The sequence below is a fragment of the Plectropomus leopardus genome, chromosome 6 (genome assembly GCF_026936395.1).
Source record: "Plectropomus leopardus strain MGB_pleo_1.0 chromosome 6, ASM2693639v1, whole genome shotgun sequence".
Classification (NCBI taxonomy): domain Eukaryota; kingdom Metazoa; phylum Chordata; class Actinopteri; order Perciformes; family Serranidae; genus Plectropomus; species Plectropomus leopardus.
In genome coordinates, this window is record NC_142181.1 from 5,404,806 (window position 1) to 5,430,980 (window position 26,175).

General features: G+C 40.0%; 1 protein-coding gene across 7 annotated transcripts in view; it reads left to right on the forward strand.

Annotated features, from left to right (window-relative positions):
• LOC121942956 (chloride channel protein 2) overlaps window positions 1-26,175 on the forward strand; it is a 169,437-nt gene that overhangs the window by 137,170 nt on the left and 6,092 nt on the right. For 3 of the 7 annotated variants that reach the window (XM_088078573.1, XM_088078575.1, XM_088078577.1), the window contains 6 exons: window positions 692-762; window positions 1,314-1,388; window positions 3,448-3,480; window positions 15,509-15,547; window positions 18,831-18,935; window positions 23,703-23,789. In XM_088078573.1, coding sequence (XP_087934699.1) covers window positions 692-762; window positions 1,314-1,388; window positions 3,448-3,480; window positions 15,509-15,547; window positions 18,831-18,935; window positions 23,703-23,789 — 410 coding nt within the window. The remainder of the gene's footprint in view (window positions 1-691; window positions 763-1,313; window positions 1,389-3,447; window positions 3,481-15,508; window positions 15,548-18,830; window positions 18,936-23,702; window positions 23,790-26,175) is intronic. The other 4 variants (XM_088078574.1, XM_042486275.2, XM_088078576.1 and 1 more) reach the window with 2 other exon arrangements.

Sequence of the window (26,175 nt, forward strand, 5' to 3'; positions counted from 1 at the left end):
GAAGGGATTTCGCTCTCAAAAGATTACACTCTGGTACCCCATTTCAAAAGTTTGTGTTTTCAAGCCCCCAAAATGCTGTTGTGTGAACAAATGGCCAAACGGCAATAGAAGAGTAACATTTTATGCCAGAACCGTTACAGTGTAAATATCCCTTAAACTTGTAACTGGGGGCTTCCCAAAACCTGAACCTTGTGAGACATTCTAAATTCTGTTTGCATCTCTACTGTGTTTTTATAAATCAGTAATTTCAGATATACAGAAAAGCAAAAGCATGATCAACTGTAAGTTTTTTATGCTGATTGGTAGGTTGACATTGTAAGCAGTTGTTGGATAGACAACAACCACTCTGAGTTATCTCTGAGGTTGTTCGCTGCCAAGTTGAAATAATCTGTCGATGTCATTTGTAGTGCTGAATGTGTAGTAATGGTTATTTATGGTTATGTATGGTAATAGTTCTGTGTGACCATTAAAAACCAGTTTTGATTTCCCCGAAAAATTAAGATGGTCTACTTTGAATTCATCCTCAGACATATCTTTACAGATGATGCAGCTGTTTTCATAATGCTTTTGTAGATAGGACCAGTAAATAAGGTCTGCAAACAGAAGGCACATAAGCGTCTAACAGATGGAAACCAATGGTATCTGATCGTCTCACTGTTATTGAATCTCTCTCTCTTTGTTTTTCCTTCAGGTCCACAGGATAATTCGGGCATCGCTTTAAAGAACCTGTTCTGTGCCAGCCCAGACACAGAAGGCCTGGAGGTGAGAGAGAGCCATGTCCTCAGATACACCCAACAACACCGCCACCATCACACACACACACACACACACACACACACACACACACACACACACACACACACACACACATACAGGCACGCACGGATGCACACAAATACACACACATACACAGTGGCTCACATCCTGTCGTTCACACATTGTGCACACCCACACAGTCCTATGCTATCTCTCACATACAGTCCTTCACACTCTAGAGTACAGTACCTCCCACACAAACAGACAAACACACACACAGAGCACACACACAGTATCTCAGTCAGCCTCAATATAAAACCTTTTTTCACTTTGTCTCAGCCTTGTATCCTGCAAAGCTTTAAAAGAATATCTTCACTTCTGTACCACTAACTAATGGCTTGGTTCATTACAATAAGTTTTCAGAATTTTTTTTCACCCACTATTTTAGTCAAGTTTGGTCATGTCAAAGTGGCGTTGCAAAAATAAGTTTTTTGCAAAGTCAAACTGACGTTGCGGTTGTTGTTAATGTTGTGTGCTTGTCTCTGGTCGCTCGGAAGAAAAACAACAACATGGAGAGCCCCTCGTCTCCTGAACACAGGAGGCCATCCAAACGAGTCCGGATATCCGTAGTGGTAAGAGCCACCGATCGGGGCTACCCAAATGCCTGGAATCCGCCCGGCAACAGGTTCATCAGCCAATCAACCGATTATCACCCTACCATTGCATTCCAGGGCTAATCCCAAATGCCGATGGACTGAGATCTGGGCCAGCCAAAGCCAGTCTGTGCCATCGTGCCAAAAGTGTTGAACACCCTCCTCCTTGTACAACCTGTAACCGCACCTGCTGACCTTTCACTGCCTCTAGTTGCTTATGTGATGGGCTAAGACTAGGATCCATTCAGCTTAACATCTTTTCATTGGTCTGATGGTCAGTTGCGGTTATAGAGAACACTTGACAACTGAAATACCAATGCTGCTAAATGGCAAATGTGCCCAAATGTGCTTTCAAAATTTAACTTTTCAAAATAAACTTTAAAGTAATTTTGTGGATTTTTTAAATTCCTGCCTTTTTTACATGTTAAGAACATTTACAAAATTGTAGGACATATCTTTAGGGTATAGCATAGTAAGATGACAACATGGGAATATAAAACCATCCTCAAAAACATTAAAACCGATGATAGGTGAAGAGAATATCATTGAACGTCTTTTTACAATGCAATGTTCTGCTGGGAAACTTTGGGTCCCGGCATTCATGTGGATGTCACTTAACACACTCCATCCACCCAAACACTTCTGCAGACCAATTAGCCTACTCATGGCAATGACACTCCTCAATGGCAGTGCCCCCCTAGCAAGACAATGCACCTTGTAACTGCGATAATTGTTCAGGAAGACCTCAGGAAAGTGACCAAGGGATCAAGATTGTGGACCTGTCCTCCAAACTCACCAGATCCCAATATGAGTAGCATCTGTGGGACGTGCCAGTACCCCACCTCACAGGCCAGGAGACTCAAAAGATCTGCTGCCAATACCCTGGTGCCAGACAGCACAGAACACCCCTAGAGGTCCTGTTGCCATGCCCCAACAGGTCAGAGCCAAGTCTGATCCAAGGAGAACCCACCATAGATTGGGTAGATGATAATTTAGTCTCCCCATAGGTGTGCTGCTGGGGTACTTGGTCTTTAATGGTGACTTTGATGGTGGTGTGTTAAGTGGCATCCACATGAATACAAGGACCCAAGATTTCCCAGCAGACCAGGGCATTGTAGTGAAATCATCAATGTCATTCTCTTGTCCTGTCAGTGGTTTTAAGGTTGTGGTGGATTGGTGTATAATTACCTAACTGACACAAAGTTGAAGGTAGTTTAAAAAATACTAAAAGATCCAAGGCTTTTGAGAAAACAAATGGGGCTGGAACCCCAGAAGCCTCTGCTGTTATTTTAAAATCAAGATGTGGTTGAGTTGTGGTCAAGTGGTCTACAAGGATGAGGCTGTTCAACCCAGCATGCTGTGCTGTCCATCATCAGCTGTGTCACCCGAGGTGTCCAATCAGTGACGGCCTCACAGGGCAGGCCTTGTCCCTGGAGTGACCCAAAAATCCCATCACATTTGTCGTAGTTGATGAAAGAAACTGTGGTATTCCGTGTGTTAAACATGTAGGGTTTGAGGGGTTGGAGGAAAACACCGTGTTGTTTCCTCTGTGCATGTGGCGTTAAATATCCAGATAGAAGCATCATATCTCTTCATTAGGAACAGGCAAGTATTTGAATGACAGCGTTCCAGCAATAGCTCCGATGAAATGATGATGCATGAGCAGTCCTGGGAGGTATTGGAAAATATCACCACAAACTGGGATATAGCTCGCTGTCCAATTACCAGCGACCGCAGCCCCTCCGGCAGCGGTGCATGTCAATCAATAAAACAAGCGTTTGATTATAAATTGAGAAAAATGATTCCACGATACAAGAACATCCAGCATTGCATGGCAAATTATCAGACATCAATTTCCAAAAATCAAACACTATTAAGCATCACGTAAGCATGCATTCAGACACAATACGTTCACACATTTGATCTGAATCCATTCATCAGCATCTATGATTTATTGTTAATCTAGCTCTTCTCAAAGATCAAAAAGTCATCACGAAAGTTTTTCATTCATTACGTATAATGTCATTCCATTCACTAGGAGCCACCACCCAGCCTCAGGGGTTTCTTTGGGGTGAGCATTATATCCACATTTTTTTATGAACATTTCTGTACCAATCCAGTGTTACCATCTAAGGCTATATACAGACTTTCAATTTCAAACTCGCTTACTAACACACATAGTGGACCTATGTCTGATAGTATTTTACACTGTTTGATCAAGTCACAGTTGTTGAATATTCACACACCTTCCTACTGATTCAGAGCCACCACCCACACATTAGAGAAACATAAGTTACTACCATTTGGTCTGGAATCACATAAAGGTGTGTTTACTTCATACCGAAGTGATTTTTTTTCCTGCACTTTTACAGCAAATTAGACTCTCTGATTGCTTTTGCATTCAGTGTGTATTCACCTCAAACAACCAATGCACGTACTTAAAAAAGAATTTTGTTCGGTATCAATGTATGGACTTTGTGTGTGTGTGTGTGTGTGTGTGTGTGTGTGTGTATGTGTGTGTATGTATGTGTGTTGAATTTGGGAGACATGGAGACAAAGGGTCCAGGGTAAAAAGTACCCTTTAACTCTGGATTATGAAGTTCATTTGATGTGCAGAAAGCCGCTCAGTAACTCTTCAGCATGGCAACAAATTGTTTGTTTTCCCCCTTGCATAAAAGTATGCAACATTTTGTGGGCATTCCCAAAATTAACAACTATAGCCATATGGCATGGAAGTCCGTCCTTGACTTACTAGGTGAGTGATGAAGTTACACTATTGAGCATCGAATGTTGGAATTTACCAGTTGGCTGTTGCTCTGTCAAAGTGAATAGTTATGAATATGTTCTCAGGATGCTTTTACAGCAAATCCCACTAACTGACGCTCATTCCAAATCTGACCATACATCTTCCACCCATATGCCAGGTTTTGGTCTAATCTTGTTCTAGTAAGTAGCAGGCTCTCTGACAAATAGACTAGCTTGTTTTGTAGTGTAACCCAATCCTGTATCCAACGGCAATGAATGCACACAGCATTTCATTGAATTGATTGGCTAGAAGTAAAAAAAAACAGTGGTTTCAATATAAAATACCAAAAACTGGGTAATTTTAAAGATAGTGATAATGAAAGCCTTTGCACAGTGTGATGGATGGACTACATTGACGTATCTGCCAAAGCTAAGGTGCTCGGTCTGCATGTTTACCAATGACTATATATAAAGATGTACAAAGCGTCTTCACTTCCTTCGACAATATAAAAATGAAAACAAAGTATCCTGAATACAGCCGTTACAATTTTGTGCTAGTAATGACATTTGGAGCCAAATACTGCGCTGTAGTGATTTCGGCGGTATCGAGTTCCCACCATCCGACCAATGGCGAACAGCGTTATTGATCACAGGAACACCAGTTAGCAAACATAACTATCAATCATGATGGCAAACCAAACATATCAGAAAAATGAACACTTTAAAATATTCCAGTGATGACTCAGCTAAACCATCTTTGGGAAAAAATAGTTTTTAATTTGGCCCATGTCCCATCCGCTAACATGGAAAGGGCAGGGTTTATGATCTTTACTGCAGCCAGCCACTAGGGGACGATCAAAACGTTTTGGCCTCTTTTTTGTGGCACTGTCTGTCATCCATCTATAAATAAGTCTATGATGCTAACCACAGCCCATAATTGAAATGTTTATTTGTCCCCAACATGACGTGATTTCCATATAACACACTATTCTTCCATCTTATTCTCAGTCATTATTTTGTCAGTGTAACTTTATTAGCACTATTAATGAGTTATACTTGAGGCACTTAAGGAGCTCTATTAGTTTCACATGTCAGTGACAATTATTGAAGTCTGTACACATTTTCAATCATTCACAAGCACAGAGCAATGTCAGATCATTCTTCATCCATCGCTTCAGGGCTTGTGTGCAAACTCGTGGTATACAGCTGACAAATTACACCATGAGGGCTTAATCTTGTTGATAAGTAAGGAGAAACGCTGACAATATTGTGTTCTCAAATCATGCACTGCTCCTGCCAAATTTGACCAGTCTCGGCTATGAAATACCACAAAAAATGGTCCCAAAATTTCAGTACTTTGGTTCAATCAATGATTTGCAATCACACAGCAGAAGTCAGACTTGCCTTGGGGAACTCAACAAAAAAAATGGAATTAGTAACATGGGAGGTGCGCTGGGAGTGTTCTTTCATTATGTGGCATAAAATGTGAACCCTTGGGCGTGTATTTCACACCATGACACCACAGTGCTCGTGTTGAGTTGTGTTGCAGCAAAAGACCACGGAGACTGAATTAAACCAGAGGAGCTGAATGACGAAACTCATTTCTTCAACTGTCGTAATGAAAAAGATCAATCAAAACAAGATGTTCTAGTTTCACACATTTACAGCAGAAGTACTGCTCATTACAGGCTCTGTCTGTTTTTGAGGCAGTGTCTGCGCAAGAACGCAGCATGTTTGTACTCTGTCAGTTAACAGTCACATTGATTGTCCCAACAGGGTGCGACATTAAAGGTCAGAATTAAAAAAAAAAAACTTTTTAAAAGCTGTTACACCACAGGTTTCATTTGAGTGAAATTCAAAAGGGATAAAGAATATTGTTATTGATTTACCACAGCATGCTGCATTATTCCTGGGAAAGAACAGCTTTTATTAAGCCTATTAGTTAGTATGTACATTATTTCCATTTACAGTGGGTGTAAACCTGGAAGAGCTGATGAACGCAGAGTTTATGTGGTAGCATCAATCTGATTCCTGATGTCAGTAATTTCGCGTCTTTTTTAATTCTGTCATTTGTTCTCTCCTCATATAGGTTAGACAGTATTTACTCTGCAGTGAACATTATTAATGAGCGCTATGAGAGCAAATTTAGCAAAGACTCATTCTGTCAGAAAGTTAATAAAATCCGAAGTAGAAATACAAAGATGCAGTCACATACAGAGTCACATTTCAAATGGAATATCCTGTCTTTCAATAAGCTCTGTCCAAAAGTCTTTAAACAACTCTGTGATGTAATACTTATCAATGTCAATGCTATCTTAAATAGTGCTCTGAAATACTTATTTGGATTTGTTCAGTTAATCTGAGGAAAAACAGATAATAAGAAATTAGGAGCAATAGAAATTAGGTCTTTCTAATATTTCTTTTTTTAAAAATCAAATGAGGTCCCCACTTATTAAAAGTGCTATGAATAGGATTTCAGGAATTGTGTTATGAAATTCTAATTTAATTCTCTGAGAGCAGAAAGGCAAATGCCTTTATAATGACAATGGTCATACAAGAAACATGTAGGGATAGAGGGTATACCACGAAACACAAGGTGCACGGTGAACTTCCAGGAATTTCGCGGTCATTGTGCGGAGACAATGGGGCTAAGTTTTTAGTCTCTTTCCGTTCTGTATCTGTTATTTTGGCATTTGACATTTTGCAAGTGAAGGCCAGGGGGGCACCTTTTTCATGGGTGTATTCAATACTGTCCAGATGCAGGGACATATCTGCAATGGAAATATAATATGGCCTCCTTCGGACGGGTTTTGCAAATTAGCTACAAACACTAAACACAGGGCATCTGGTTCTTGTGCATAAATGTACATTTATAATGCTACTGTGATGTCAGTATCAAATATACTACAACCATAACTTTGTGACATCACTTTTTATATTTATTCAATGTATCTTGTACGGAGTCTGGTTTCAAACACTGCTCATACATTGTGTCTGTAAGCAAGTTTCCATTACAGATCTGTGTAAAACTTAAGCAGTATTTTTGAAATGCAGATAAAACACAATTGGGAGATGATTGTGTTTCCGTTGAGTGGTGCTATGCGACTTTTCCTCTTGCAATAAAATTCCAATAAGCGTGGGGATGGATGTTCAAAACATTAGCAGGTTTATTTCTATTGCAGCCAGCACACAAGTCGTCATTATTTACAATCGAAGGTGACACACGCGTGTTATGCAAGCGATAAAGGAAGGGCAAGCCTCTGATACATGGGAGCGGCCGTGTATGAGGGATTCCTGGGAGGTGATAGTCTACGATTTCGCAGAGGAAATGTGGATTCAAAACTTCCAGATGATGATTTTGAAGAGTTTTGCGAGACAATAACAGCTCTTGCAGCACCTGCTGCATCATGCCCGAGGGAGCCAGTTCCTACCAAGCGCATAGCCATAGCATCATGTGATCTACAAAAGCCAAAAAAAGTGTTTCCATTGCAGTTTCGCAAAATATGGCTTTTTCAAATGGCCTGAAATACCACCTCATGCAAGCGTAAAAACTTTTTTGCGCTACATGGGAGTTTTTTTTTTCCCGAAACTGACGTATTTCCATCAGACGTATTTTATGTTCGCAATTTCAATTTGCACAATTTGAGTATTAATGGAAAACCACCTTATAATACAGATGACTGCATCAGACTTTATTGCAGTCACATACTTGTTTATTCCTGTACCACTCATCCCTTTATCCCCTGATCAAACCTTTTTTAGGAAAGAGACAACAGCGGCAGGGAACAAATCTGTCTTCTAAAACAGTTGCCATGAAAGCTGCAGTTATAAGTTTATAAGGTGTCATTCCAGCACTTTTATCCCTTGCATATACCCAAAATTTGTTTTTTTAGAATCCCTTAGTAATAACACAGTAAATATCACTCTCAGAGGAAACCTTTTATTTCCTGGGATAAAATAGAAATCTGTGGCTTTGTGTCCTCACTGTGCATTTTTCTAGTGTGTATCATTAATTGACACCAGTCAAGTTTCTGATGGCCCTTATCTGCCACAGTTGGTCATAATTTAATAAAGTACAGTGATTCGTTAAGTATACCCATGAGGAGTATACTGTATGGTCAGAGCCGAGACAGATGGTACATTAGTGGCACGGTGAATGTTTGGATGTGTTAAGTGGGCCTAGAAGCATGTTAGTCATTATTGCCTTGCAGTCAGCTAATTAGTAATGAACCCCTCGAGCACTTGGTGTGTGTGCATTTACAGGGCACTGAGCCTGTGGGCTTGTTTCCTCCTGTCATCAGGAGTTATTATTAACATTCAGCAGTATATAAGTGCACATGGCAGAGTGCGATGGCGATTGCAGTGTCGCTCTGAATCTGCCAGGGCTCCGTGGGCCTGCGCAGGACTATGGACAAACCAGTGTATCAGTTTTTTCTCCCGAGACTTCTGAGTAACACCCCCATGGCGGAAGAGAAATCAAGTTATTACTCTTCCCCTCCCTTTCTTTTAGCTCCACTCTGACAGTTCTTCTTTCATTCTTTGTTTCTGGATGTGGTTTAATCTTTGCAGCTCTGCTTCACGCCCTTCGTCCATCTTTACGACTTTTCCAAAACGTCCCCCTCCCCTTTCTGTATCTCTGTCATCTGTACACCCCCCGACACCCCCCTCTACTCCTCCCCCACCCTCTCCTTCCATCTAGGCTGTGAAATATTGATGCAGGGTAAATGACATCAGTAGTCTGTTGCAGAGAGATGATGCCACCCAGCCTCTCGGTCTCTCCTGGCTGTTTTTCTCATTATTTTTCCCCCACTCTTGTGTCTTCGTAATGCCTCCATGCTTTATTTATGATGGTTTGTGGGCTCGTTTTTTTTTTTTTTTTTTTTTTTTGGCATCTCACCTCTCCCTCTTTATTTCTTTTAGGTTTTTTTTTTATTTTGTTTCTTTGGATTGCTGAGAGTCGTTCTTTCTTTCTTGACATAGGCCTGTACATACTTATATGGGAACACGTGTGATTGCAAGACAGAAAAGATAAGTTGCATTAAAGTGCTGGTAGAGGAATACATGTCTTTGCTTGTCGCTTATGAAATGGTGTGTGTGTGTGTGTGTCTGTGTGTGTGTGTGTGTTAAATGACCCCTCTTTCTCAGCTTCCCTACCTAAATTCAATTCTGAGGAGCTGTTTGGCTCTTCACACTTCACTGCATCAGTATCACCTACTGTGGAGAGCAAGGAAAAACAATGCCTAGGGACAAACACAATTGAAGGAACGGGTCAAAACCTCCCTTCTGTGGAGTAGATATGCATATTATCGGGTGTCTAACCTTTGACAGCAGATAAAATGATAGAGAAGTTTAGCGAATGAGCAGCAGATGTTAGAGACAGTAAAAACTTTGGTGCCTGCTGTTAGGATGGATGAAAAAAGAAAGAATGAATGACTTTAGAGAAATGTGTTGATCTTGTCAATCTCTGATCAACCATTGTGACGTGTTCATCTAACACTATTAAGAAAAATAACTGCAAAATGTCACAGCTATCAGCAATGCAAGGAGATAATGAGCTAAGTCCATGCGACATCTGGAGCCTTGTCTGCCGAGGCCAATAACACCATTTATGTGTTGTCGGCACCCAGCTGCACAAAATTTAAGTATCTGATATTGTAAATGGCTCAAGTGCAGTTAAGAGGGAAGTGCTGTGTTTTCTCTCAGTTGGTCAGGACACTGCAAAAATATATCTCAGTGTCATCAGCATAAAAATGGAAGTTGATATTTTGGATTTGCACCAAATCCTAACACCAAATGTTAGCGTGGTTGTTCTTAAATGGACATTTACACACAGCTAACTTAAAACAGATTTACCACACAAACGAGTCCATACAATTAGTTGTTACTAAATATTCAGTAGATGTAAACAGAACCAATCTTGCTAAACCCATTTAAAGTGATGAGTTAAAGGTAAAGTGTGTAGAATTAAGAAGGATATATGTGAAGAAATGGAATCTAAGATTCTTAACAATGTTTCCATTAGTTTACAATGACCTAAAACTAAAAAATGTTGTATTTTCATTACTTAAAATAAGCTGTTTATATCTACATTGGGGGATCAACCCTTTTGTTTCTAAACCAAATATTGGATCTTGATAGGGCATTGCCTATCTACATTTTTACTTTGGCCACCATAGTTTTCCTACACACTTGGCACATGGGAGACGTTTTAGATGTTTGTAATTTGCAACTTCAACGCTTAATGCCACAAGATCCTACACATAAGACCTTTGAAGCGATATTGGGATATTTTTGTAACGTAGATACAAATGAGTAATGAGCTTACACTTTCAAGTGGACAGCACTACTAATGTTTCCAAGCAACCATTTTCAAATGACTAAAGTCTATACTCGCTAAGACATTTCTTAAGCTCTAATGGTGCAACCAGAATGGTTTAATTACTCATTTGAAACTAACTAGTAGTTACTAAGGACTCAGACAGGACGTGGAACTTCTTGAATGATTTGCTACAAGCTATTGCAACCTAATCCAGATTATTTGAACTAAAGGTAGCATGCAAATGGAGAATAAAACAGGGATAAGCAAAGCAAATCTGTAGCCCCCAATGCCAAAACAGGAGATCTTGTGCTAGAAGTTGGACTCCAGGTGTACCCCGTGCTCAAGAAGGTTGATGAGGATTGAGTGAGTAGGTACCATGCTTAGATTTAAGAGGATGAGTATTGATGGGCTTCAGCAGTCAGTTTATAGAGTTACAGAAGATTAAGCCCAATCCTATTTCTTAGTTTTACCCCTAGCTCTCTTTTTTGAATGCCCCTGTGCCTTTTGGACCAGAATTACAAAGGGTTGTGCTTGAAATCCTCTCCTATGAAATGCAAAACAACTCAAAACCCTGATACGTAATTGTCATTGGCATTTATGTAAGTAGACATGACTATGGCAATGATGGTATTATCATGGTGACAGTCGCACTATGACTTTATCCCAACAAAAATTGGGACACCTTACTGCTAGAGTGGGAAGTTTGGTGATTAAATCTATCTGACTAAAACAGCCCTCTTTCATAAGAAAAAGAATAGATGACAATATAGGACTTTTTTTTCAAAAATCATAATAAGAAAAAGGAAATTAGCATTATTTAAAAAAAACATTAGGGTTTAAGTGTTAGTACTTCCATAATAGGTTCAATGAAAGGAAGTCATAAGTTGTTGAACAAACACTGACTCCATTAAAATTGTCCTTCGGGTATCTGATAGGAAGAATATTCAGGGGACAGGATGAAGTTTTCATTTCCTGAATCATTTCAAACAACACAGGAGAGCTACACGGGAGAGAGAGTGAACTTATCTGAAGAAGATGAGTGTGACGTACCGGCTGTAATTTGTTTTGTGAATTGATTTGTTGCTCGATATCAGATTCATTCAGGGTGAAGAATTTATCACAGCTTTGAAAGCATCAGTGGAAGGACTTGCAATATGAAAAAGAACTTTGGGCATCTTTACTCAGATATTCTCACGTTTGTTGGGTGTGTTTTCAAAACAATAAGGGTGGTCACTACAACAGTGCGATGGGTCATTAATATTAACTACCAACAACTTTGCCTGAAGCTGCTAAGACTGCCACAACACAGCATCATTGTCGTTCACACCACTGTAGTTTACACAAACTCATTAATGATGTTATTTCACAATTGTGTTAAAGTTTCTGCAATCTAATCAGATAAAGGATAAGGCAATAATAGAATCTGAAAGCAATCAGCATACTGAGCATCAGCAGCAAGGAAATCAGCAGTTAATTGCCTGCACGAGTGATAAGAAATTATTGTTGCAATGTTTTGCTATTGCACGATTTAGAGTGGTGCAGGCAGTAGTTAGAGAAACAACAGACATCACTGAGCACAAGCATGAGAGATAAACTTGTTTTATGTCATCACTATACAAATTGAAACAGCTATTCAGAGTACAGAGCGTAGAGTTCTTATGATAATGATGATAACTTAAAAGTCCACACATATCTACAGTTTGCATACAAAAGACACCACTGAGAATAAGAGCCACTGAGAATAATTGTTTATTACTAATATTCTGTTTTTGTTTAAGATTATCCGTGGTATGTTGTTAACAGGAATGTGTACCACATGTGGATCACATGATATATTTGTGTGCTTAGTCTTTAAATCAATATAGTGGTAATAATTCAGTAATAGCAGCTAAAAAGTATATCAGTTGGCATCTAGTATAAACACAGTCAAACAGGCAGGACCCACATTATTACATGCTGTTAGCCCAGTCATCAGAAGAAAATGTTGGCATTGTACGTTTCTGCAAATCACAAATACCAAACATTTGTGTTTCTTACATTTTATAGCAATTTTAAAGTGATGTAGTATATAAGCTGACTTTGTGATCAGGAGGTGGAGGGGATGGTGGGTGTATTGACACCAAGGTGATATTGTGGCAGACCACTGTTTGAGACCAACAAACTTTATAACCACCAAATTGAAGTGTTTTTTAAACGACCTGAAGCTGTGTTTCTACAGGAGATAGTGCCACGAAAATAGTTTTTTCTTACCGAGACAGTGCTGTGTTTCCAGTGGGGATTGTGTGGTGATTGTCTTTCAAAAAACAACAGCCTTAATTGTGAACAGTTTCTTTTGCAACGTTTAAGCCATTCATGATCCAAAAAGAATGAATCTCACTGACTTTAGTGATCTTGCACCTTTCCGTATTTGTCTGTCTGAGTAAAATTTCTAAGCAAAGTGGATTTCCATTAAATTTGCGGCAGATTTTCTGTTGAAGATGAATTCTATTGACTTTGGTGAATCTTAAACTTTTTATTTTTATGGATTTGCACTAAAAATTTGTACATGTATGTATCCTAATGGCTTTAGTGAGTTTTCTCTCATCTTGAAAACGGTTGAATGGATATCTATAAACCTTGGTAGCAGACAGTCATGGTACACAATTGATCACTTGGATAAACTTTGATCCCCTGATCTTCTTGCCCGATACTCAAGTTTATGAACAAGCCTAGTCCTAAAAATAAACTACAGTGAGGCCTATGGATTATCCTGAGTGACGAGGACATTGCTTTTTACATATTTCCAGTGCTGTTTTTAAATGCCTTGGGCCTCACAAATAATTCAGTTCAGCAGAGATGATGGAGCCTGTGCAGCATCGCACCACTACACTTAAAACTTTTTAAGAATATCGACACCAGCCTCTCAGAGTTTGGAAATCCACTTTCTTTTGTTGTTGATGTATGAGGTCTTCTGTGGTCAAGGCACTCATGTGAATGCAATGCCAGAAGCAATCATACTTTGTTGATAAAACTCTACTCAGTTTCATTGCATTAGGGTGGCAGCAGAATTTCAAGATTACTGTATGTATGTCTTAAAACCTGACTACATAACATGGAAACTTTCTGAACCAACCCTTTATAACAGAGGCAGATTTTGGATTTAGATTAGAAGACAAAGATGCTAAGCCTTCCCTTCAGAAATTGGAAGTGCAAAGAAAATCTTACCACCACCCCGTCTATCTACTGTAGACTAGAGAAAGTGTCCTCGAGGGGAGGCTCTTTTTTCCACTGAATTTTCACAATCATAAAACTCTTTGCTGTATACTTAAGCAAAATACACAATCCTACAGAGTGTATGTGTATGATACAGCAGTCTTTGGCGGTAGATTGTGTGTATCCCCTGCTGACCTAGTCTTGGATGGTTGCCACTGATTGGCTGATGGGCTCACTGGATGCAAGGAAAGATGGATAGCTTCAGGAGGAGGGAGGGAAAGGAAGAGCAACGAACCTTTCTAATCTTTGTCTGGTCATGGAAACGGCGTAGCAAGCAATACAGCTTCATCTGCCTATTGTCAGCACTCTGGAGGCTCTGCACCCACACACAGACACTCGCTCATTCAAATCTCATTTGAATATGCCCACACGGTTGCTCTGTCAGTCACATGCAGACTCACAAAGTTTACTCTCACACTTTCCACACACACACATACACACGCACACACACACTTCTGCCTAACTCATGTATCCAGAAGCAGAGATTTGCTCTCTTAATAGAGCAGCTAATCTCTCTGAAAGCACCTATTTTGCATGCATGGTGCAACCTCTCTCTCTCTCTGTCTCTCAAGAAAAAAGCACCTTCCTCTGAAAACACACGCACACACACACATATACACACATACACACAGTGATTTGATCTCTCCATTTGTCTTTAGTTTACATTTTACCTGTGAACACCAGTGTGTCTTGGCGACATTCAGAGTGCCCTTGTGACAAGCAGAATGATCAGTGAGACGGCAGAGATAAAGTGCTGTAGGTGTGTGTGTGTGTGTGTGTGTGTGTGTGTGTGTGTGTGTGTGTGTGTGTGTGCTTGCGCATGCGCGTGCTTGTTTAGTCTCATCAACTTCAGCCACGTCTGGCCTCTGCTTGCATAACGCTACAGTAGGGCACCTCTTTCTACCCCGCGGCAACAGTTGCTAGGGTTACCGACAGGTCGGCCACCGCAGCGATGAGGATAAATGAGCTCAGGGCTCCCATCAGCCCCTGGGTCACACTCACTCTACCTTCTCTATGACGCGCGCGCACACACACACACACACACACACACACACACACACACACACACACACACACACACACACACACATATGTTTTCCTGTACTCAATCCTGAGAAAGTAAATACCTGTACTCAAGCATATGACTAAACACTTTGAAATCGTATTTCACAGCCCGTCACACACACACACACAGATGCACACACACCCTGCGGTAACATTCTCACACACTCAGTTGTTTATTTCCATCACCCAGCTTTCTGCAGCATTCTCGTCTGCAAAGCATAGGGTTGCTAGTTTGACTCCGGCTTGTCAAACAGCATCTGCAGCGTCAGCCTGTCAGTTATGAGCCGTGAGCTCCAAACGCGCCACAGATCCATCATTATAATGATCATCTGCTCTGACATCTCATACATCACATCCCCCGCACTCATTAAATGTACTGTAGTCGCTCCTTTAGTCACACATCCCATTTCTGTCCATCTGTCTCAAGACGGCGGCACTGTATCGCACTTATGATGTGATGCATGGGTGATTATGTGTTTTCAATATGTCATTTTACCTTCTGTGCACAGTGGAGGCGAAGTTGAAAAGTACAAATAAGTGTTTGTTGAGATAATAATACCCACTGGACACCATTGTTTATGTACCATCCGTTTACCATTCCCTCACTGCTTGTGTATTTGTGTTGTGCACTTTGTGTTTCTTCATTTTACTGTGTTTAGTATGTTTACTGAGTATCGTTTTTTGCACTGACTGCTCTCCTGTTCCTTCTTGTTTACAGGATGACGTAGATGTGGAGGATGACATGACTATTAGAGAGGTAAGACACACAGACTGTCACACAACATTTATACAAGCGCACACAGGTTAGAACCAGTTAAAGCACAGCATCAAATCAGACAGCAGCAAACACAGTTAAACCAAAGGCAAGAAACCAGTCCAGCGTTTGTCTGAACTGCAACACGTGGAGACATTCTGCAAAATGTGAGATTAAATTCCAATATTTGCTTTCATGTATTTGTATGATTTTTTAAAGTTATTTTGTTTTTGTTTTTTTTTTCATTGAAAGATTGTATACTATATGGACAAAAGTATCACACATTACACCTACAGGAGCTTTTACATCCCATTCTAAATCCACAGGCATCAATATGAAGTTGGTCCCCCTTTGCAGCTATAATAGCTTCCACTCTTCTGGGAAGACTTTCTACAAGATTCTGGAGTGTATCTGTGGGAATTTTTGCCCAATCATCCACATTTTATACACCTGTTGCAATGGGACTGAATGAAACACTTGAATTCAATGATTAAGAGGTGTGGCCCAACACTTTTGTCCATATAATGTATGTCATATACCAGTACAGTACCATGGATCACTGCGCAATAGGGTTTCGTTTTTCAAAGTCACTCCTTTTATTTGGAGTACTCTTCGGTCCTTGAAAACAGTTGTATAATGTCTACTATGGGTATGGAAGAGCTTTGTCAAATTTGAAAAAGAAAACAAACAACAACAACAACAAAAAAACAGCATGACATCATGGTGATTTCATCAAGGTTATCTGAGCTAGGGCTTGGAGACAATTGGCATTGTTAGGCTTGGGCGTCTGAGGCTTCAGCCCCGAATGTTTAATAAATAGCCTTCGATCTAAATATAGGCTATATTTCAAAAATAAGAATAAGCCTATAAAACAAGCCCTGGATCTAATAAGCTGTCATTCCATTCATATTTATACTTAAATAAATGTACTTAAATAAATGAATCAATCCCACATACCCCCTCCAAGCTAAAGACTAAAATGTTAGGATATCACCTCTGCTCCTAAAATTTTGATTTTGCTTTTTAAACTGTCCTACTGGATTTATGAAAGTGCAATGCTAAATTACTGGAATGGCCCTGTATTATTTAAGTATATTTATTGCAGGTCAAGTCTATTTTATTTATATAGCACAAATTTGTTATCTTGACATAACATATGAATAACTCTTTTCATATAGAGGAGGTTAAAGCCATGCACTTTAATTCATAGAGAACCAGCACTCCTCCATGAGCAAGCAAGGCGATGCTGGCAAAAAAAAAAAAAAAACAACTCAAAAAACCCTTTTAACAGACAGAAACCTCAAGCAAAACCAGGCTCTCGGTGGGCGGCCATCTGCTTCGACCAGCTTCAAAATGTGCCTCAAGCCAATAAAGTTCAGTTTTGAAGGCCCTGCGACCCCTTGACAGTCTCAGTGCTGCTTCTGTTTGGATTGTTTTGCCAACCCAACAAAATTCTGCTGCCAACACTGTGTCCTTAAAAATTCATAAGGCCATGGAAATGACTACAGTATTTTAAAGAATAAGGCTGGCATTATTCTATATTCTTCTAACTGGAAAGAAATTCCATGAAAAGACCAATATCTTGCCATGTGTATCTTGCCATGCTTTCTGACTTCCCTACCTCATGGGTTGCTCTCAGCCTAATAAGTTTTAGTTGAATTTCTGTCTAAAAGGCTCAATATTCAGATAGGAGTTAATTGGTTTCTGTTCAGCGGCAGGATGGTGTACGTGGGATTGTTTCAAAAATAAAATACAATCAGTATGTTAACATGATGTTAGAAAAAGCTGAATTATTGTGTTAGTCCGACTAAAATAGTAATAAGTCCAATTTCTCAAAGTCGGACTAACACGCCTAGATAATGTGTACTCTTTCATGTACACGCCTCATTTGGACCTGAACTGGCCTAGGCGTTCTGCGCATACTCCATAGTCCCAGCGCCAGGCTTTGACCCGGAAGTCGAACAGCATAAATTCGTAGAAGAAAGCCAAGAAAAACAAAAGGGGAAGAAGAAGGGAAGAAAGCAAAACAAGACTAAGGTAAAACAGGTAGGGTACGTATAAAATGTACAGTGCCAAAAAGTCATCCACATTTTAATCACTTGAAACCCGTTCTGCTGCTTGCAAACTTGTTTGGTGTGTGACGTAATGTGTCAACCAGAAGAAGGTCCAATAGCAGCTCGCTGAAAGGGGGCATATTGCCAACTACTGGGATGCAGTTGGACATACTCCCCTCAATAAATCGATTATGCCCCGACAGTAATCCAATCAAATGGTCAAATTGAGCTAAAACTGCAGCTCAACTCAACTGTGCATGTAAACATCCTGAGTGTGTGTGTTCACAGTAACAAAGGAACATATGACCCAGTGCAGCAGTGTTCATTGATATGCTCATTGACATGTGTTTAAATGTTTTTCGACACAATGGAGTTCCATGGCATAAAGGAATAAGTTAGGTCAAGCTGTTAACACACACTGTACTAGTGAGTATGGCACATTGATTGCTGGTATTGGCTAATGGATAACATAGAATATGATCAGCCTTATCCTTAATTTCACCTACCAATACATTGGATTTTTGGTATGTGAATCAATCTTCGAAACCTATATTTGCCTGACTTGAATCTAAGCTTGCACTTGATGACATCACACCCCGACAGTCCTGGCTTTTCAGAATCCTCAATATCACCAGACGGGCCGATTACCCTGGAGTCTTGTATTTTTGGATATGACATCATTCATAATTCATCCATCAACAGCACCTCTCATTTCCTCTCTGTCAGCCGCACATTCCTCACACTTTCTCCCTCCATCTCCTCTTTTTTCTCTCGGTATCACTCATTGTTCACCTCTCATACGTCTGCCATGTCATCACTTCTCGCTACGTCTCCCTTCCTTGTTCGCCACTCACCTTCCTCAGCCTCCATCGTTGTAGGCCCCGTATGATTTATAGAGTCATTCAGTTCGGGGCCCGGTCCATTGATTGTCTATCAGAGGGAAATGATTTGTCAGGAGGCGGTGTGGGATTATTTGATGCCTTTGCCTTCTGATTAGTGACTGACACCAGGCATAAAGACGTCTTGTGTTATCAGCATCTATTATTCTGTCACTCCACGTCAGACAGTCAAAAAGAAATTAAAGGTTTTGACAACAAAGCCATCCTACAGGACTGGGGTTCAACCGTTTATTAAAGATTAAAGTTATGTCAGTGTCATCTTCCTCCTGCAATTTCTCACTGATGTTTAACTCTCATCCCCAAACTTTCTCCTCCTCCTGTGTGTTTTTGCAGATTGCAGAGTGGGAGGAGAGGCAGCTTGATGAGCAGGTCAATTTTAACAACTGCAAAATCGACCCCGCCCCGTTCCAGCTGGTGGAGCGCACATCGCTGCATAAGGTCTGATTGTAAATATAGCTGCTGTTCAACCTCTGTGTATGTGTGTGTGTGTGTGTGTGTGTGTGTGTGTGTGTGTGTGTATCAGACTAGAGCACAAACGCGTATCCTTGCTACTGGATGTGTGTCTTCACTACTGTGTTTCCGTTTATCCACACTGTTAAGAAAAAATAAGTAACTAAATTCAGAGTAATTCCTAGTGCACAACAGATGCTTCAGTTATGGAAACAAGTGCATTAACATTAATCAGCTGATTGTGGGAGAGTCACATTTATTTGTGTAGTTCCTCTCAACAATAAGGCAATTAAGAGTGTTTTACATAAGCTATAAAATGCATTAATACAACGTGTAAAATAAGCACAAGCTGATATAGAATGTAATATTTTGTTGTTTACCATGATCCGAGTTAAACTTGATCCATTAATATTTATATTAGGCCGTGTATTTGTATAACTTTTAACACTGCCAGGGAAAAGATCGGGTGGCTCAGTGTTGACAAAAGATATTATGACTGAGAAATATATTAACGTGATAAATTCATTTCTTAAAGCTTTTTTCCTCCAAATTTAAAAGTTTTCTGTTACTCTAAAGACATTACGTCATGTACAGTAAGTGCCAGTGTGAGGCCATCTCAATTTCCCAACACGTATAGACTTGGAAAGAAAACTGCCACCAGTTCCAGTGCTCCGGATACTCTCAGTGTTCCTGTGGTGTGTAGTGGCATTGAATGAGCATGTAAACAACCCAAAAGAACACGCACACACACTCGAGCCAATTCTTCCCCTACTGTGTGAAGGAGGGAGTGAAAGTGCAGAACAGAGAAAGGAGCTTTAGCTCATGTTGATTTAGTTTTCTTACTGCGGCACACTGAAACAGACTCTGTCTCCAGCACACACACACACACACACACACACACACACACACACACACACACACACACACCCACACACACACAGACACAGACACACACACACACACATTTCCATGTTGAAACCCTCACTTCCTACTTGGCATACACACACACTCTGGCTCATTCTGGCTTGCCAGCGGCTGTGGCGGCGGCTAATGTCCTCCATTCATAATGCTACCTTTTCTCTCTCTCTCTCTTTCTCTCTCTCAAATTCATTTTTTTTCAAATTCAAATCCACTTTATTTCAGATTATTCAGTTATTAAATACATTACAGAAATATATTTTAGACACATACTATATACATGCTATTTTAGTTGCATAGAAACATTTACTGTAGAGCTTGTTTCTCTTCGTTTATGACAATATTCAACATATTTTGCAGCTCTCTCTTTCTCTCTCGTCCTCCGGGCTCTCTGTGAATACTCTTTAAACATTTAAGAGAGGGATCCTGCACCAATCCATCTCGCTCCCTTCCCTCCACTGCACACTGCCAAAAGCCAATACCACGCACAATCTCCTTCAGCATATTAAACACCGCCCGCCGCCACCGCCGCTGCTGTACGCAGGTGTGTGTGTGTGTGTGTGTGTGTGTGTGTGTGTGTGTGTGTGTGTGTGTGTGTACGTTTGTGTGTCAGTGGAGTTATTTTCTCTACATCTTACCCAGCTCTCTTGTTCTGCCTCTCTGGATCTGGCTACTATTTATCTCATGCTGTTTACTGTTGTTGTTTTCTGTGTTTGCGTGTGGGCCCTTTTGTAATAGACAAATGTGTTGCTTGGATGATTTTCATGATAATGTGTCTCTGCAGTCACTGTGCTCTGGGTTTTGGCTCGGGGCCACTGTCCATTCGTTTGAGGTTGTGGCTAACAAAATTCATAGCAACCTAAACTTCCATCAGTCTGTACATTTTCAGAAAACAAAGGAACCCATGAAGTTATTGCATATATTATGCATAGACTAAAAATCAAGGTTAAAGTAATTTACCAAAAGCTTTTTCTCCTTGTGTTTCTAATCCGTGGATTTTCAGTGACAGCAACATTTCTTTAGGAAAAACACATTGCTGTTGACTGAGTTTTTAAAGGGAATAATTTGATATTTTGGGAAATGCCCATATTTTTTTTCTCGCCAAATGTAAGGTGAAGGATTTATACCAATCTCAAAAATGAAGCTAATGGCAGCAGCTGGTTAGCTTAGCTTGGCACACAGACTGGAAACAGCCAGCCTGGCTCTGCCCAAAGGGGACAAAATCAACCTACCAGCATCTCTAAAGCTTATTAACTCGTTATATCTCATTTGATTTGTCTGTTCCAAAAGTTACTGTGCAGTTATTGTGCAACATATAGTACACTCCAGTTTTTGTCTGAACTAAAACAAATGAGATACAATGTGCTACTTACTGAGCATTAAAGCTGCTGGCATTAGAAGTCCTCTCACAAGAAAGTGATAAGTGCTTTTCCTAAAACTGTCAAACTGTTCCTTAAAACATTTCTAAAAGCACCACACAAAAATATATATGGTAAAAGATAGCTCCAAGCAAACAAAAGAAATATGTTTTTGGAAATTTGGCTGAATAAACTCTTTAGGTGCAACTGCATACTTTTCACATGACAGTATATAAATTGCTACATTAAAAAAGCTGTATACAACATTCAGAGCATTATCTAACGGGCCTGGAGCACACTGCATGTGTGAGCCGCGCACGTTTGGTCAGCAGCAATAGCTAGTGAAAATGGTGTTTTGATAATGATATTGACTCTAGCACATTTTATTACAGTTTCAATGTCTTTATCTGTCACAGAAATACAAACATATCTGTTTTACTCAAACTTTCCTGTTTCTGTTTCAAAATAAAAGTCATCTGACAATGCCTCTGCTGGCGGAATCCCATCAGTTGTTGACACTAGGTATTTTATTTTGAAACATTTGCAGGGCCATGTTGTTGACAGTGCAGGAGTTTCACGACTTCATAAATGAATGGAAAATTATGCTATGCCAATGGGATGCACTTTTTCCCCCCAAATGTGTTTTGGATTAGGTGCAAGTATGCAATAACTCCATTATATCTTTGTGAAGCTAATAGTCGTTTTCTGCTTTATTAATATTCTGAATGTTTTAAATGCTACAGTACCTTTTAAATTTGATACCTCAGTATAATTTCTATGAGCATACTTTATTTGAGATTGTTCGTAGCCTGAAGTACTAGCAGTGCTTCTCTAAATTAAGGTCACATTTCCCATAATCCCCATTCCCCAAGGTTTTCCCTTTTGGACAAAATGCAAATATGATCCAATGAAGCTGGGGTCCACAATTTGAGCTGGTGTTTGTTTAGAGTCTCCAGTTTCTCACATTACTGTGCTGGTGATCATTGACTCTAAAGTGTTATTTTCTGCACCTTTAATCAGTGAATTACAGTTTAAAAGGATGTGAATGGGCTGATCTGGAGGTGAGTAGACTCTCTGTCCCCAGAGAAGCCACTGCATCCTTCTGTGGGGAACTCTTTCACAGATTACATTACGACTGGCCCCGGCCTAAAAATACTGAACAGTCTTTTTCTTGGCACAGCGTCCGCTTGTTTGGCACAGTGGGATCCATTTCAGACATCCCAAATGCCCATTCTGGCTAAGCAAAAAGTCTCATTAAACACTAAAAGGGTCTAGAACAAAAAGTCCAGTTGGCATCAATCCTGCAACCGTTCTAATCCGTCACTGAAGTTTGTGACCTCTCACTCTTTTTGCTTCAGTTGCACAGAGCCACACTCCTCAATGGTAACTCTAGTCGTGAAGATAAGATTAAATGAAACTTTAATGATTCCCAGGGGGAAATTGAGTCATCGCATCAGCAAATGCGGTACTAATAGGGCACAGAGTATAAATAGAGTGAAACAGGGTCATAGAGACATGCAAGACCTACATTCTTAACTATATAAAATTTGAAAAACAAAGTTAAAATGTACAAATAAAGACACATTTGACACTATTAGCACATAATGAAAATAAATTTGGCTACAAAAATGATTATATAAAACATTTGACAAGGGGCAGTCCTCTGTAAGAAGGATACTGAACAAATTACACCATTATCTGTTATTTTACAGGGAAAATGTTTGGCTTGGACAGTTAAAGAACTTAACTCATTTAAATTATGAAACTCACCTCAGCTCTATTAGTAGAAATTGCACTTGGCATTTCTACCTGTTTTATCCAAGCGACTCAACAGGCTTTAAAATCTTCAGCCTGCGTTTAACCCCATTCATGAGATAGCTGTCACAGGTTACTGTGTGGTCACCAGCATTAGCAGAGACTCAAGTCTGGAGTCCCATACATATCCCTACTAAACCAAATAACACACAAATCCATTTTAGCACAAAATAAAGTTGTGCTTTAGTTACGGTTAATCAGCCACAAAGTCAGTAAAACGCTGACAACATGAGGTGAGGGATGTGTTTTTGTGGACAAACAAATCCCTCTAATTGGTCTTTTTACAATATATATATATCAAACTTTCCTAAAATACTCCTAATACAGTTAGAATACAGATATTGCCAGCAGGACTGTTGCCATCAGTGTGTTTTAACTCAGCAATTTAAGTTTTTTTTCTATTTGAAAATGAGTTACCAGAACACTCTGCTCCTGTGTAACATTTCCCAAAGTGATCGTATCCCATTTAGTGGAACATTTGACTAGTTGAATGATTCCATTGTGAATGAACTTGTCAGTGTTGGATAATTGAAGTCAGTGGTTCATTTCCTTAACTGCACCTCATTTTCGATTTAAAGTACCAGCACAGTATTGTCTCCGGTTTGTACTCTTTTTTTTTTAAGTGTTTCACTGATTGTTTCTCTCTTCTGCTGTTTTCCTGCAGACCCACACCATCTTCTCTCTGCTCGGCCTTGACCACGCCTACGTCACCAGCATCGGACGCCTCATTGGGGTGGTTTCCCTGAAAGAGGTAAGAATCTCGTCACAGGTCACTTTGGGGTGTTTGACTTTTTATGCCTCCGTGCCGGCTACAGCTGTGGTGGGAGGCATTTCACATTGTTCATCCATACGTTCATTCATCCATGGATCGTTGTCAGACCTCTTAAATCTAAACTCTCAATCCTTTTTTTTGTTAATTTTTTCAACCCCTAATCTCATGAAAAAAGTCGTGACTGTAATCATTAACACAGGCAGCATATTCACTGCTTTCATAATTGTAAAATCACTGTCAATATCATCAGGAGAGCTGTCATCATGCTGCATGCACACATGCACACACACACACACACACACACAAAGATATTTCAGTCAACATTAAGGATTCCTCCTCCCTCTGCCTGTTATGTACTGTGACAAACAAAAGGGTGCTTAATATTGCTGTCTCTATCTATTGTCTCTCTGTCTGCCCCCCCCCCTTTCCATCTCCTGCCTCACAAACAACTGAAAACCCCTCGCTCTTTGTGAATTGGCCAGGAAGTGGTGAGAGGATTGTTGCTAAGTGCAGTGCCGCTTGCCTGTCCCTGACATTTAGGCTTTTTTGTTCTGCGTTCCACCAGCAGACAAAAACCCAGCCAAAGCAGATAAAGCCCGGCCTCTCCCAGCCTGCCTGTCTGTCACACCGACACGCTGTTATATCACAGCCTCGCCGGTCCATATGGAAGAGAGGAATCGGGGAGATGTTTGTTTGCGTGATTGTAGTGCATTATTTCCACCCAACAGCATGCAGACACTATTCTTTTCAGTGCTGCCTCAGGATCTGTAGCACCCAAATCCTTCACCCTATCAGCCAAATGACAAACTTGGCCCGGCCAAACAGGAAACTCAATAATGCGCTCTCAGACTGAGAGAAAAAAGAGCGAGATGGATGAAAGACACTGTAGAGAGCAGCAACAAACTTTCACACAGCTTTGTTTTTAGGAGAATGGATAATTCTTTTTAATTTTTCCTTTCAAACGTACAAACATATATTTTTAGTGGACCACCAAAACGCTTTCAAACAGTACAGATTGGCTACTGTAAGCTTGTGTAAAACTCAAGCAGATATCATGGCTAACTAACTTCCTGTGCTCACTTTACCAAAAATGCAGCTGGTGTCATTTCATTTGGCCAGACCAAGACCTTTACCGCTCCCTTAAGTAATTGTGTCTGCTCTGCCAGTCTCAGCCACTTTGATTTCCTGTAATAAATTGTCCATTTTTATGAACATTTCTAAAAGGCAGTCTGCAGTCTGTACTGTGGCAGAGGCAAGTCTGGCCCTGCGAGTGGACAGACTATGATTTACTTTGATTTCTGCCGTGCGTAAGTGGCAAGAGGAGCCGCCGAGATTTAATAAATGTGTGGTCATTTCCTCCTCTCCTTTCTCCTCTCCTCTTATTCTGTGAAATGTTTCAGCAAACAGCAGCATAAGTCAAAGTCACTCTGACCTCACTTTCCCGCTCAAACTATCCTCTGACTATGATCTTTCCTTCCATTTCATTTTGAAAAAGAGATTCCAGTACCAAATAGAAAATGGCTTGTGTGCCTGTGCATCAGATTGTAAACTACTGACATGATGTCTCTCTGCAGAACAAGGGTTAGCAGGTCCACAGGGACACCCACACAGAAACTGTATGCAGCCCAGCATATTAAGGCACTGTGAATAAAGCCATGTACCAAATAGCACAATTTAGGCATAGAGAGCCTAACTTCATATATATATATATATATATATATATATATATATAGATAGATAGATAGATAGATAGATATAGATATATAGATATATATATATAGTATGCATACCAAAAAAAAACAGTTTCTGATTGTATTACTGCTGTACTCTATTCTCCCACTATGAAAATTTCAAAGGAAACAAAAAAAGAAAGGAAATGTGGGTGATGTTGTCAAGCAGCTTCAAAAAGATTTAGGAAAACAAAATCCAGTTTCTAGCAATAATCTAAAAGCAAACGTCTTGTCAGTTGGGTATTTTGATTTTTTCCCTCTTTGCAGTTTTGTTTGAGTGTCAGTATCAGTAAGACAGATTGCTGTACTTTTTTCAAGAAAATGAAACTTTTCTTCTTGTAGATGCCTTTCTCAGGTATTTTAACCTTTGTTTTTTTTAAAGAGAAGAAGAAGAGAATTGTCCCAAAAACTGCAAAAATCAGTAAATTTAGAAAATTCGTTTTAAAAAAGCTTGGAAAAATTTCACAGGAAAAAGGAAAAAGCTAGAAAACTCAATAAAAAATAAACAATAAAGTTATCATCATCATTACAAATTTAAAATAGCTGATTTTCCTCACTTATCTCACTTCCTTTACTTCACCTCCTTCCCTCCCCTTTCCTCAGGACTGATTGGTTCTTTGCGCTCTTTGTTCACT